General features: G+C 40.3%; 1 protein-coding gene across 1 annotated transcript in view; it reads right to left on the bottom strand.

The window, feature by feature from the left end:
• Positions 1-13613, bottom strand: part of Brip1 (BRCA1 interacting helicase 1) — a 121785-nt gene that overhangs the window by 5992 nt on the left and 102180 nt on the right. Inside the window, exons 16-17 of the mRNA XM_042054873.1 lie at positions 9754-9866; positions 6382-6464 (exon numbers count right to left, since the gene is read on the bottom strand). Of these exons, the coding sequence (XP_041910807.1) occupies positions 6382-6464; positions 9754-9866 (196 nt within the window). The remainder of the gene's footprint in view (positions 1-6381; positions 6465-9753; positions 9867-13613) is intronic.

Raw genomic sequence — 13613 nt, 5'->3', positions numbered from 1 at the left:
CATGAAACTATATGAAATGAGCCTTAGTAAGAGCTTACGGTGTTTCATAGTATAGTTGGTTTAAACTAAAATAAAAAATATTTAGATTTAAAAAATATCCGGATTATCATAGCACAAATATCCCTGGATAATGCTGTAAAAAACTGGCTTTGTTTTTTGGAACAATTGTGCTTTTTAAAATTATTCCCTTATTTGTGTGTGCGTGCATGCATGTGTGGTAAGCACGTGTGAGCGTGGCTTGCGAGCTCATGAAGGCGGAGGCCGATGCTGGGTGTCTTCCCCTATTATTCTCCACCACGCTTTTTTGAGACAAAGTCTCTCCTCACTGAACCTAGAACTCACAGTTTTGGTTACAATGGTTGGCCAAGCAAGTCCCAAGATCTGCTTTTCTCCTTCTCTGTACTTCTGATATCACAAATGTATGCGCTCTCAGCTGACTTTCACGTGTGTGCTGAGAATCTGCACTCAGGCCCTCAAGTCTGGGCAGAAGCATTTTACCCACTGAGCTGCCTCCCAGCCCTGCAACTAGCAGCTCAAAAAGTCACCAAGGCACTGTATGTTTAAAGACGATAAAACGGGGTTTCACATAACCTAAATTACTATACTGTAATTTCAAGTATATTTCTTTAGTTTTCTTAAAATGGAATTTTTTTGAGTTATTTATGTATGAAAATAGAATTTAAACAAAAATTTGTCATTAAAATAAATTTAATGTATCGTGTTAGTATTACCAAAAGAAACACTTCATAATTTATGAATATCCAAAAATTAAAATAATACAGAAATTGGAAAATATTTGATTCTAAAACATTAATAAATATGAGTTATAAAAATTGAGTTTTTATTTAAGAAAAACACTAGCATTAATTAACTTTATTTTGAAAAAATAGTGTATCAAATGGAAATGTGAAATTCTCTAAAACTGAAATTTTTCAGTGCTATCATTTCTTCATTTTGACCTTTTCATAAACAAAGAAAGCCTTTTTAGCACGCCATTGGTGGTCTTTGAACACTCGGCAGAGTCTGAGCTCCACCTACTGACTAAACACTAGTATTTAGTATTTTTGCTTTTAGTTACTGCTTGATCTGAGGTGCTGCTTTGTTTAGACACAAAAAAGGTAGAGAAAAAAAAACTCCTTTCAGCAATACACTCTGCTTTAAATGCCAGGAGCTCCGTGACAGCGAGCACATTTCCGGCACTGACTGAACGGACTGTCACACTGGATGCAAACCACGGGCATGGACTACCTGTTAGACAGCCGGCTACGTACATTTCTGGCCACCTGCACTCTATTTCCTTTTAGGAAACACTGCTTTGACTAACATGAACTTTATTTTGTGTGTATGCATATTGTCTATGTGTGTGCACACCTGTGTGTATGCCTCTGTGTGGATGCTGGAGATTGAAGTTAGGCACCTTCTTCAATTATTCTCCACTTTATTTTGAGACAGGATTTCTCCTTGAACTAGAAGCTTGCCAGTTTGGCTATTCCACCTGGCCCACAAGCTCCAGCAAGCTCCAGCAAGCTGCCTGCCTCCCTTCCCTGTGGCACAGGAGTTACAGAAGTGCTCCCCGTACCTGGCTTCTATGTGGGTGCTGGAGATATGAACTCTGGCCCTAATGTTTGCATGATAAGCACTGACCAACTGAGCCATCTCCCTAGTTCTTTAAATAAAGCTCAGAAGAACGGAAACATATTTAAAGAAACAAGCAAATAAATACAATAGCAAACTTGAAAATAAATCAGTCAAGTCGACAAAAGAGATGCACTTATATGAGTAAAAAACCTTAGTATTTTTTGAAAAATTAATTTTTGAGAAAGACCTTTTTCTTTGACAATGGTAAACAAAACATTGCCACATTATTAAATTATGTACCACATCCTATAAAACTGAAAAGCATTAATTTAATAGTCGATGACTAAAAAAATGTCTCATTTATAAAGACTTTTTACAAACACATGAGAATTCAAAGACCAACTTTTTAGTTAGTGGGAACTGTCCATGTTTGATGTCATGATTCAAATTCTCAGTCAAATTCTTCATTATTAACAATTAAGCCATAGAGGTCTAGAGAGATGGTTTAGTCAATACAGTGCTTCTTGACAAATACGGAGACTTGAATCTGCTCCTTAGAACTCACGTTAAAAAGCTGGGAGTAGTGGTGCACACATGTAATCCCACTGCTAAGGAAGTGGAACAGGCAGATCCCTGGGACCTGTGGCCGGCCAGCCTGGCTAACCAGTGAGATCCTGTTTCAGCAAACAAGCTCATGGCTCCTGAGGAATCACACCTGAGGTTGATATCCAAGTACATGCACACACATACATTTGTATCCCCATGTACACATACACACTCACTCACACACACACACACGTTATAAAAATAGAAGCCATAAAGATATATAAAAAAATTATGATGGCAGAACAGGAAACCCCAGATCCCATGTTCCTCCTATAGAAACATGGATCCAATAATTCATGGCCCAAACCCCTTTATGAGAAATCCAGAGACAAGTTAAAAAGTTCTGGAACCCAAGCTAGAGCAAAACCAATTGCATCAGAGCAGGCAGGAGAATGTGTGGCACCTTCTCACCACAGTCCCTGTCTTGGAACAGTGCCACAGGCTAGGAGAGAAGTCCCTGGGAAGGTGACTGGAGAGCAGGCCCGAGGTCCCGAAGCATTTGCTTCTGCCCGCAGGCTGCTGCTCCAGAACCACAGGGCAGGACAGAGGCTGCTCCAGCTCACCAGCGCTTCAAGAATAGTGAGGAAAGGGTGCCAGTTTTCCAGTGAACTGCTGCTTAGGACTGGACTGTCTCAGCCACTAGGGAGCACTGACATTGTATGGCCCATCCTCCAATGCCTGGAGGCTGCTGAGAACGAGACAGCTGCCGCGTAAGAGGCCTCACAACAAGAGACAGACAAACATGCACAACAGGTTCTGATCTCTAGGGAGAAAAAGGGGCAAAGAGAGAAACTGGCAAGGCCGTCGTCTAATTAGGTATCCACACTGAGCATGCAAAGACATTAGATCCATACAGAAGATCAGAGGGGCTGCCAGCCGCCTAGCAGGGCTGGCAAGTGAAGGTTTTTCTATGCGAAGGTGCTGTAGTCAAGACTTCCGAGAGAGAGGTGACTTTCATCAAATGTGTGTAGAGACCAATACAACGTTACAAAGACACATGGGACACAGCCCCATCATAGGAACGAGATAACTGCAAAAAGGATGAGCAGAAGAGGAGAGGAGGGAGATACAAGAGAAAGAGTGTGAGAATTAATCATCAAAGAGATAAAAAATGAAAAAACAAGAAAACCAAATTCTGGAGCAGAAACGGTCACTCACTAGAGGGGCTCAGGAGCAGATTTGATCAAGCAGAGGAAAACCTTAGTAAAGTCTAAGATGATCTGGAACACAGAGGAATAATAATAATAATAATAATAATAATAATAATAATAATAATAATAATAATAATAGTGAAGCAAGCCTAACGGAACTATGGGACAACCATTAGGCAGAACGGTCTATTCTGGGACTCCTAGAAAAGATGAAACAGTTAGGAAGCTTATTTATAGAGAGGTGAAAGGAGGATCAGGAATTTGAGACTAATCTTGGCTACAGAACAAGTTTAAAGCCAGTCTAAACTTCACGATGCCCTCAAATACACAGAAGACAGGTGCATGCCCTTCATGACAGCACTCTGGATGCTGAGGTGGGCAAGTGGACCTCTGCGCATTTGAGGCCAGCCTGGTCTCCACAGGGAGTTCTGGGCCAGCCAGGGCTGCAGAGTAAGACCCTATCTCAAAACAGAAAGTTTAGTGATGCTAAATGGTTTCATGCTTGTGATCCCGGTATTTGGAGAGCCAAGGTAGACAAGCCTCCCTCTTTAAAAAGCAATAAATTAAAAGATAGATTATAATCAAACTAAGAACGAAGCAAAAGAAAATTTAAAAGCAGCAAGCAATCTATCAATTGCAAGGAAACTTGCAAAGACTATCAATGGATTTCTCAGGAGAAATCTCACAGGCTTCAAGGGAATGAGATGATATATTCAAAGCCCTGAAGAGAAAAGCCCGAAACTACTAACTAGAAATGCTGTATCTGGTAAAAACTGTCCATCAAAAATGCAGGTGATATAGACTTTCTCAGATTAACAAAGGCTGAGGGAGTTCATGACCGCTAGAAAAGGGAACACAGTAGCACATGAAAGCGCAGCTGGCCAATAAAGGTAACTGTATAGACAGTTATCAAATATGTAAATGCAGTAACGACCCCTCCCCATTTTCCAGGGCTGAGGACTGAACCAGGACCCATGTAAGCAGAGAAGCATTTAACCATTGAGCTACATCCGAGTATCACAAATCACTTTTAATTTTGGCACAGAATCTAAAAGATAAAAGTATACAAAATAATAATCAATATAAAATATATAGGTAGATTTATAACTTTAAAAGGGTGATTTGTGATTTTAACACATGCGTTGGTGACAGAAAAGTAAATGCTGGGCTGGGGAGATGGCTTAGCGGGTAAAGCACCTGCCATTCAACTGTGAGAAATGGAGTTTGACTTTCCAGAACCCACATAAAAGCTGGATGAGTAACCCCAGCGCTCCTACAGGATAATGAGAGGCAGAGATGGGAGAATTCCCTGGAGCCCTTGGTTCCTGACCTGGAACCCACAATGAGAAAACGACAGATACCTTGTTTCAATGAGGACAGCCATCTGAGGGTGTACTCTAACCTCTACGTGTGCACCACATCATGTGTTTGTCCACATTCACACGACTGCATCACACACGCATACACACGCATACACACATGCACACACACATAAAAGCAAATGTAATGTTGAGTGACAAGCGCTGTGTAGCAATTTCCTTGGAGATAAAACTGTCCATCTTGGAGGGAAGCCCATTAAGATACAGTGTGTTCTAAATTAACAGTTCTCAACCTGTGGTTGCGACTCCTGGGGGGTGGGGATGAGTGGCCTTTTCATAGAGCATTGGAAAATATAATTTACATTATGACTTATAAGAGTAGCAAAAATACAGTTTTGAAGTAGCAGCAAAATAATAGTTGGAGGTCACCAGGAGAAACTATTAAAGGGCTGAAACATTGGGAAGGTTGAGTGTGGCAGAATATTTGATCATACTGTGTGAAGATGTGTCTGTCCCTCCTTGCCTGCCTAAAGTACCTTCTGAATGGTTTAATAAAGAGCTGAATGGCCAATAACTAGGCAGAAGAGGATAGGTGGGGTTTCTGGGGAGAGAGGCACTCAGGGAAAGACTCTGTGAGGAAGGATGCGAGGAAGTCGGATGTGCTTTAGCGATGTATTGTAGGGAAGAGAGGCAGCGCGCCACGTGGCGGGACGTAGATTGATGTAAATGGGTTAAGTTTTAAGAGCTAGTGTGGAACAAGCATAAGCCAAGGCCAAGCTTTCATATTTAAGAAGAAGTCTCTATCATTGTTTAGGAGCTGGTGGTCCAAAAAAAGTCCAACTACACTGGAGAAGCACTGTTCTAAAGGGAGGTGAAACATTCTCTCTACTCTAGAAGCGCAAAGGTTTCTGGACCAGATACACCAGCCTCCTTCTTCCTTAAGTGTATGTAAGCAGTAAGAACTGCTGGAAAGTACTCAGGCCAGCCAAGTACCAAGAGGCAGATTCCAGCCAATGAGCACAGAAGAGATTCAGACCAATTGAGCCAGCTGGAAAAGACATTCTCCAGTCTGCTGAGCCGCCTGCAGGCTGTGCAGTGTGCTCCAGGTTTCCAGGTTTGTGTACAAACCATAGAAGAAAAAAAATATAAAGGGATATCTTCAAAAGATTGATCTTCATAAATATCTGCTGGCCTAGAACTTACATATGATCCAGTGGCTTCATTCTTAAATATGATAAACTGTCCAGCCACCATGTTCACTGTAGTCCCCAGGATCGAACAAGCAGAAACAACCAAAATGCCCACTTGGAGATGAAGAGAGAAATACACCCTGCACAACTACATTATTCAGCCACAGACAATAAGGAAGTCCTGTTGGGTATTTCAAGATGGATGAACCTTAAAGGATAGCATACTAAGTGAAACACGTCACAGAAAGCCAGACACGGCATGACTCAACTTCGCAGGCATCGTCGAAGTTGCTGACCTCAAGGGGGAACGGCGGTTGCCACTGTTTGGGGGAGGAGAAAATGGGGAACTGATGGTCCATCAGTGTAAAGTTTCAGGTACTAAGACTACAAGGTCTACAGATCTAATGTACAATAATGTTGACGGCAGCATTATATTAGACACAATTATATTGCACAATAGGTTGATCTCATGTGGCTTTTATCACTAAGGAAAAACAAAGTCTATTAGCAATTTTTACTCTAAACTGAGAATCTTACCTGATGTATAGCGATCTCGGTTGCTATTAAAGCGATCATCCACTAGAATAAGAGCTCCCCAATCGTTTTTGTGTCGAATACACCTACAAAAAAGGGGAAAATGAGGTTTGTATAAAGCACTGAAAATAAAGCAAGATTTCCAGAAGGATAGTTTAAAAAAATGGTGTATCAGCTATGAATAACTGGTCAATTCGCCTGTTAAGTCATTTAAAAAATGGTGTAAGAAACCCTGTCTCGAAAAACCAAAAAAAAAAAAAAAAAGTGTAATCAGCTGTGATTACTGTGCTCAATTCACCTGTTAAGTCATTTAGTCACTCAACTGGTTTCCAGTATTAAAAACGTGACAACATCTCTGTCTGCCGTTCCTTCTCTTCTCACTCTGGAGTATGGCGTTTTTATTCCTTCATTGAGAAGGGATTTTAAGGGAGAGGCAACGATATATGTTCAACTTTTACAGTTTAAACCTTTTAATTTCATTTGACATTTTTCTTGGACATTTATTTTACAGTAAGCTACAATTTCCAGGACAACAGATCACATAACGTAAGGCAGAGCAGGACGAAGTTATATACTGTCATTATTACAGAAGGCTGTTGAAAATCAATAGGAAGTCAGGGAAATCTATTTTGGGTTCACTTTGCGTTTAAAGTAGGTTTTGGTAGAGAGGCATTTAAATTAATAAAACATTAAAGAGAAAAAAGGGTTCACCTTTTCCTTTTCCATTGTTTTTACTGCCTTGCTCAAATGAATCATGCTTACTTGAGAAATGATACCATACTACAAGTGAAGCAGACGGTGAAAAAACTCTAGTGTCTTGGCTGTAAAACCATCTGGTGTGTTTCTGAAGGCTGTTATTATATTCCACAGACCTTACTACTCCAGATAATTATAATGCCCATGTAGTCTTTAAAAAAGACGACAACGAGGGGCTGGGGAGGTAAACTTATGGGGCAAGCATGAGATCCTAAGTTCAGATCCCCAAACCTACAGAAAAGCCAGGGTGGTAGCACACTCCTGCATCCCCAGTGCTGAGGGGCAGAACCAGGAAGATCTGGGGTTCTCTGGCTCATCCGTCTGGCTAACTTTAAGTGACACATTCAATGAGATAACCTGTAGGCAGAGACTGCTTGTTTGTTCCTGGCCGTCCAGACCAGAAATAATCACACAGAAATTGTGTTAATTACAACATTGTTTGGCCAATAGCTTAGGCTTCTTATTAACTAACTCTTACACCTTAAATTAACCCATTCCTATTATTTAATATTTTACCACGAGGCTCGTGGTTTACTGCTAGGGTTCCCGGGCATCTGTCTCCTTCGATGGCTACATAGCATCTCCTTGACTCTGCCTACTTTCTCCCAGTATTCAGTTTAGTTTTCCTGCCTAGCTCTATTCTGTCCTGTCATGGGCCCAAGAGCTTCTTTATTAACCAATAAAAGCAACACATATTATAAAGAAGGACTTCCCATCCCAATAACCCATACATACTCCACACCACTCCCCCACATGCATACAAGATATTAAAACAATTGATTGGCTTCTGTTTACTTCAGTTTTCTGCATGTGTCTTTCATAACAGTGCTTCAAATTATAATCACTTTTTTTGCTTTTTTTTTGTTTTTGTTTTTGTTTTGTTGAGACAGGGTTTCTCTCTGTGTGTACCTTTGTAGCCTGTCCTGGTACTCATTCTGGCTGGCCTTGAACTCACAGAGATCTGTCTGCCTCTGCCTCCCAACTGCTGGGATTAAAGGCATGTGCCACCACTGCCTGACTATAAACACCTTTATATCAATTAGCACTCATAATAAAAAACAATCATTTCATTGTTATTTTTCATTAAAAACTTTATTATAAAAAGTTCTTTGTGACAAATTTCCCTTTTCTGACAGTGTCCCTGAAAATCAATAAGTGACAATACAATCAATAAAATACCAAAGGTACAGCACTGTGTGTTGATACTTCAAACGCATGACTTCTGTGGAACTTTGAAAAAAAAACACGTTTTGAAGCTATAGAAGTTAGTTGGCAATGTAGAACGTGGCAAAGCAGCAAAGCTTACATTTTCCACCATTTGCCAAGCAATTCTGAAGCATGAATGTCAAGCTGAGACACAGGAAGTTGCTGACGATGCAAGTGTATGCATATATGGGAAGGGACACAAATATATAAACAAGCTATTACCCGATGATAAAACACATGCTACAATAGAGATAATGTGCACAATCTCCTGGGAATACTAGGGTCCTAATAGCTCTAGGGGAAGAGATAGAAGGCATCCACATAGGACATGACTTCACAGGTTGTAACTGCTACTATGCCATATGAATGGCATGGAAGCTCATGTTCCAAGGCAGAAAGGCACGACAGAATATGGAAGGCTTCATGGTGAAAATGTTAGTGGACAGAGGCAGGAAATGTAGATGAAAAGCAAGTCTGGGGTTTTAAAAGTGTAGGTGGGGCCAAGGGTCGTTTAATAACTATCTGATCTTAGCCAGGTAATTTACTTTCAGATTAACAAGTTTGAAAACAAAACAAAAAAATTAAATTATTAGGTTCCAACTTGCATTGCCATTAGGTATTATCAACTGAAGAATCAAATGTGCTAATATGTGGAGTTTATAAATCATAACAAATGCAAGTGGACTCTGTACGTCACAAGTTTTCTTGAAGCTCAATGTGTTACTTATATTAATATAACAATCAATGAAGGTAAGAATACTTAGTTTTCTAAAAAATAAGTATAACAAATAAAAGTCAAGAATTTAAAAATATATATTCAAGATTTCCTAAAAACTATTAGCTGAATATTACACTTCAAACAGAAACAGGCAGCGAGAACGAAATGCTCAAGAAAAACATGCAGTGTATTTGGGGGGCAAGGAAAATGGGATGTCAGACAGAAAAGACAGCAAGATAACAGCGGCTTAACAATGTAAATGGTTGGAAGAGAACAACAAAAAGTTAAGATTAAACTAAAAAATTATTTCTGAAATGACAACTTAAAAAGTTATCCCGCAGCTTGGCATAACGATGGTAGTGTTCGAGTAACAGTTGGTGAGGTGCACGCCACAGTTCTCACGTCTATGAAAAATACACTTTCCTAGAGTTCAAACTAAAGAAAAGTTTACCACATCGATTTTTTTTTCCTTTCTGAGACAGGACTTCTCGGTGTAGCCCTGGCTGTCCTGGAACTCACTCTGTACACCTGCAGCTCACAGAGATCCACCTGCTTCTGCCTCCTAAGTGCTAGGATTGAAGGCATGTGCCACTACTGCCCAACTTTCCACACTGATTGTTAAAAGCAGCAAACATTACTGTTTCTTCTCGGGCACAGGCAAAACTGTAACACTGTAATCGTTTGACTTTACTCACCTGCCTAGAGCCTGATTTAAGGCTCTGTATGCTTGGATTTCATACCACTGGCGGCCAGGCAAAAGGCCTCTCAGTTTTGAGTGGTGGTCATTATATTGTCGCTTTAGTTCAACCTAATAATTTAAACACCAAAAAAGTAGTGGATAAGTAAAGCTTATTTTAAACATCACATCTAACATTTAAAATTTTATTTAGAGTAAGTATTTTGTTTCTCAGTGCTGAGTTTTTTCAGTCATTCAAGTCTCAATCATTCTTATTCATTTCCTCAAAGCTCTCAAGAATCTAATTATTTGTGTGAGAACATTTCCACACAATAAAATCCACACGTTCTCAGTGCATAAAGTACGTTCTAGCAAATGCACAGCCTGTAACCATCAGGAAATTATAACACAGATCATTTCCAACACTGGCATCTTCTCAGTCGACTGTCTTCTTAAACTCCCGGCTGTGGCAGCCACAGACTTGCTTGTGTGCCTTTTCTGAAAATTTAAGGAAATGTTCTTAGACATTCTGTACTCATTTTTGTCTATACTGACTACACAGCATATTACTTTGGAAATTCATATTAAAGTAAATGTAACACATACGTATTCCATTTATTTATATGTGAAATGTGTGTGTATGTGTGGTTTGAATGAGAATAGCTCCTGTAAGGTTCATATTTGAATGCTTTCTCACCAGGGAGAGGAACTGTTTGAAAGGTTTAGAAGGATCAGGAGGTATGGCCTTGTTGGAGGAAATATATCACTATGGGTGGGCTCTGAGGTTTCAAAAGCCCATACCACGCTTGAGGATCAGGATGTAACTCTCAGCTACTTCTCCAGTACCATAATGTATAAGCCTCTGAAGCTATAAGTTAAGCCCCCAGTTAAATGTTTCTTTTTAAAAGGCCATGGTCTCTTCACATCAAAAGAACAGTCACACACACACACACACACACACACTATCTCACTTTGTTTTTTCCAGTTTCATGATCCTTGCTTTATGAATGGAATGGTTATCCCATTTATATTCAATAAAGTTATTGTTACAATCAGGTTTAAGATTACCATATTGCTATTTTTCCTATTGTCTCATCTATAATTCCATTTTTTTATATAAAAAATAATTTTCTAGAGAGGCCACAGGCCCTGACATGATAATGACCAAGTGTGTAAAGGAGAGATGGGAGACAAAGAGAGGTCTAGGCCCAACCACCATGTCTGGGGCCGTAGCCCTACCATAGTAGGAGTCTGTGTCCATGTCCAAGTGTCATGGTGAGTTGGTCCCACCCCTCACAGGGCTGCTAGAGAGCTGGCCTGGATGCTGTGAGCATGGGAGAGCTGGCCCTGCCCCTCCTCCTGGGCATTTCGAGAGAGCTGGCCTAGGTGGCATGGGCATAGGAGGGCTGGTTGGCAACCACCCAAGCCCACATCCAGGGTTTGGAGCTGGTCTACTCCTAAATCTACCCCCAACCTGTATTAAGAGCTGCCCTCTACCCCATGGCTAGCGAGAGCACAAAGCAGTCCCAGCATTTTATAAGGTTGAGGAATTGCCTGCCCACTCCTTCCCTGACTTCAGGAGGGTCCACTCATGCCTGTGCCAATCACTATTCATTTAATGGTTCAAGGTGGTTCCTTTGCAGATATGTGCCACTTTCTCCCTGCACGGTTCCATCCTCTCTGGTACTGTGCCTTGCAAATTCTCCTTGCAATGAAATCTTCCACAGCAGTGAGATTACTAGGCTCTGGCTCTGTTCTTCCTGCACTGTGTGCTGCGGCCTGGTAGTGCGGGGCTCATCTAGACAGGGTTTTTCTGGGTAGCCTTGGCTGCCCTGGAACTCACGGAGATCAGCCTGCCTCTGTCTCCAGGGTGCTGTGGCTGAAGGCGTAGTGTTGGGTATCTAAAAACATTGTTTCATCGTGACATTTGCTTTTCTAGTTCTTGTAAGAGGTGGGCATATCTGGTGTGTTATTCCCTGGAGACTGAATTTTCTATTAAAATTTAAGGAAAACTTTGCCTGTACACTAAGAGAACTGTTTAATATACTTCCATTACGAAACACTGCCAGTGTCTTGCCCACCTTGCGCACTATGTAACCTTTGCATGTTTTACAGTCACCTGCACAAGGTGATTGGTAACATTGCCACTTTAATTCTTTTCACCTGCAAATGCAGATACCTTGGTTAGAAGAGTTATTAAACATTTAAGTAATTCTTTCTAGAATAGCAATTCAGAGTTGGTTCGTGTATCATTAGGGGCTTGAAAGAAGACAGATTTCTGCAGTGTAAAAAGTTTCACATCACCAGAGTTCAGAGCCTTTACCCCACTGCACATCATCAACAACACACTCATTTCTTTCTTTTTGTTTTTCCCCCAAGACAGGGTTTCTCTGTGTATCTCTAGCTGTCCTGGAACTCACTCTGTAGACCAGGCTGGCCTCAAATTCACAGAGATCCACCTGCCTTTGGCTCCCACAAGTCCTGGGATTAAAGGTGTGTGCCACCACCGCCTGGCTACATTAATTTCTAAGTTAAAATGCTAGGAAAGTTTTATTATGTGGGATAAAATAACCCCAAAGTTAATTGTAAAAAATGTATGCAATAATGACTGATGTTCAGTTAGATCTTTAAACAAACACTCATTTAAACATGTGGTGCTGCTCTACCAACACAGGACCTAATAAATCAAACACTGGAATACAGAACAGAGTCTGGGTACAGATCACTGTTTATTTGGCAGAAGGGGGAATTTTAAATCAGTGAGAAAAGTATAAACTATTAAATACTGTTAGGGACAACTTTTGGAAAAGCAAGGAAACATGTAATAGAGTTATATCTCCTTATATCATTTAAAACACGGATATATTTAAGGCACTTTGAAAAACTTATATTCTTAAGAAAATTATAATTCCAATGTGGGAAAGGCCATCCCAACTTGAGCAAGCCTACAAAACAAAGGTCATGGGGAAAGTCTTAACCAGCTGAACAATCTTGCCAGCTCCTAGTTAAAGGTCTAGTAATGAGTGTTCAGGGTGACTCACCCATGGCTTGCCAGACAGCACCTAACTCAGGCTAAGAATAGGAAAGACACCTAACTGGTCAAAGAACACTTGGGGGTGCTGTAATTGCCAGACTGGTGATAGCTGTAATTATAGGTTTAACCCCTGACAGCCATCTGAGACATCAAAAATGCCATTTGTCATGTTAGTAATAAAGGTAATTTAAAGTAATGCCCATTCTAAATCAACCCCAACAAAGACTTAAATCAAACTGACAAGACAGCTTAAAGATCAAGTATTTTTCTGAGAATTCAGTAACAAATCATCGAATCACATGCACACAAGTTCAAGATGACCAGATGCTAACTGAATTGTCTATAAAAACAAAAATCAATATCCCACAGAAGAGAATAGGACTTAAAATCTCTATAATATGCCATCTATAATGTCTAGTATACAATTAAAAATTACTAACAAATTGGGCGGTGGTGGCACATGCCTTTAATCCCAGCACTTGGGAGGCAGAAGCAGGTGGATCTCTGTGAGTTCGAGGCCAGCCTGGTCTATAGAGCAAGTTCCAGGATAGGCTCCAAAACTACAGAGAAACTCTGTCTCAGAAAACAAAACAAAAACTAACTAACAGAGCATGACACACATTAGGGAAGGGGAAATATAGCAAATAAGTAAATCTTTTTTAAAAAATGATAGTTTAATAAATAAACTCTAGATAATCTTGGCAGAGAAGTGAAAATTATTTTATTTTAAAATGTATGTGTGTGTATGTGCGTATATGGTGTATACGTTGCAAACATGTAAATATATAGGTTTGCACACCCATACGCACACATGCACAGACCACAACAAGTGTTCAAGAGTCTTC

Source organism: Arvicola amphibius, chromosome 4 (assembly GCF_903992535.2).
Source record: "Arvicola amphibius chromosome 4, mArvAmp1.2, whole genome shotgun sequence".
NCBI classification, from domain to species: Eukaryota; Metazoa; Chordata; class Mammalia; order Rodentia; family Cricetidae; genus Arvicola; species Arvicola amphibius.
Note: the sequence above shows the minus strand (reverse complement) of the source record. Positions and strands in the feature narration are given on the sequence as shown.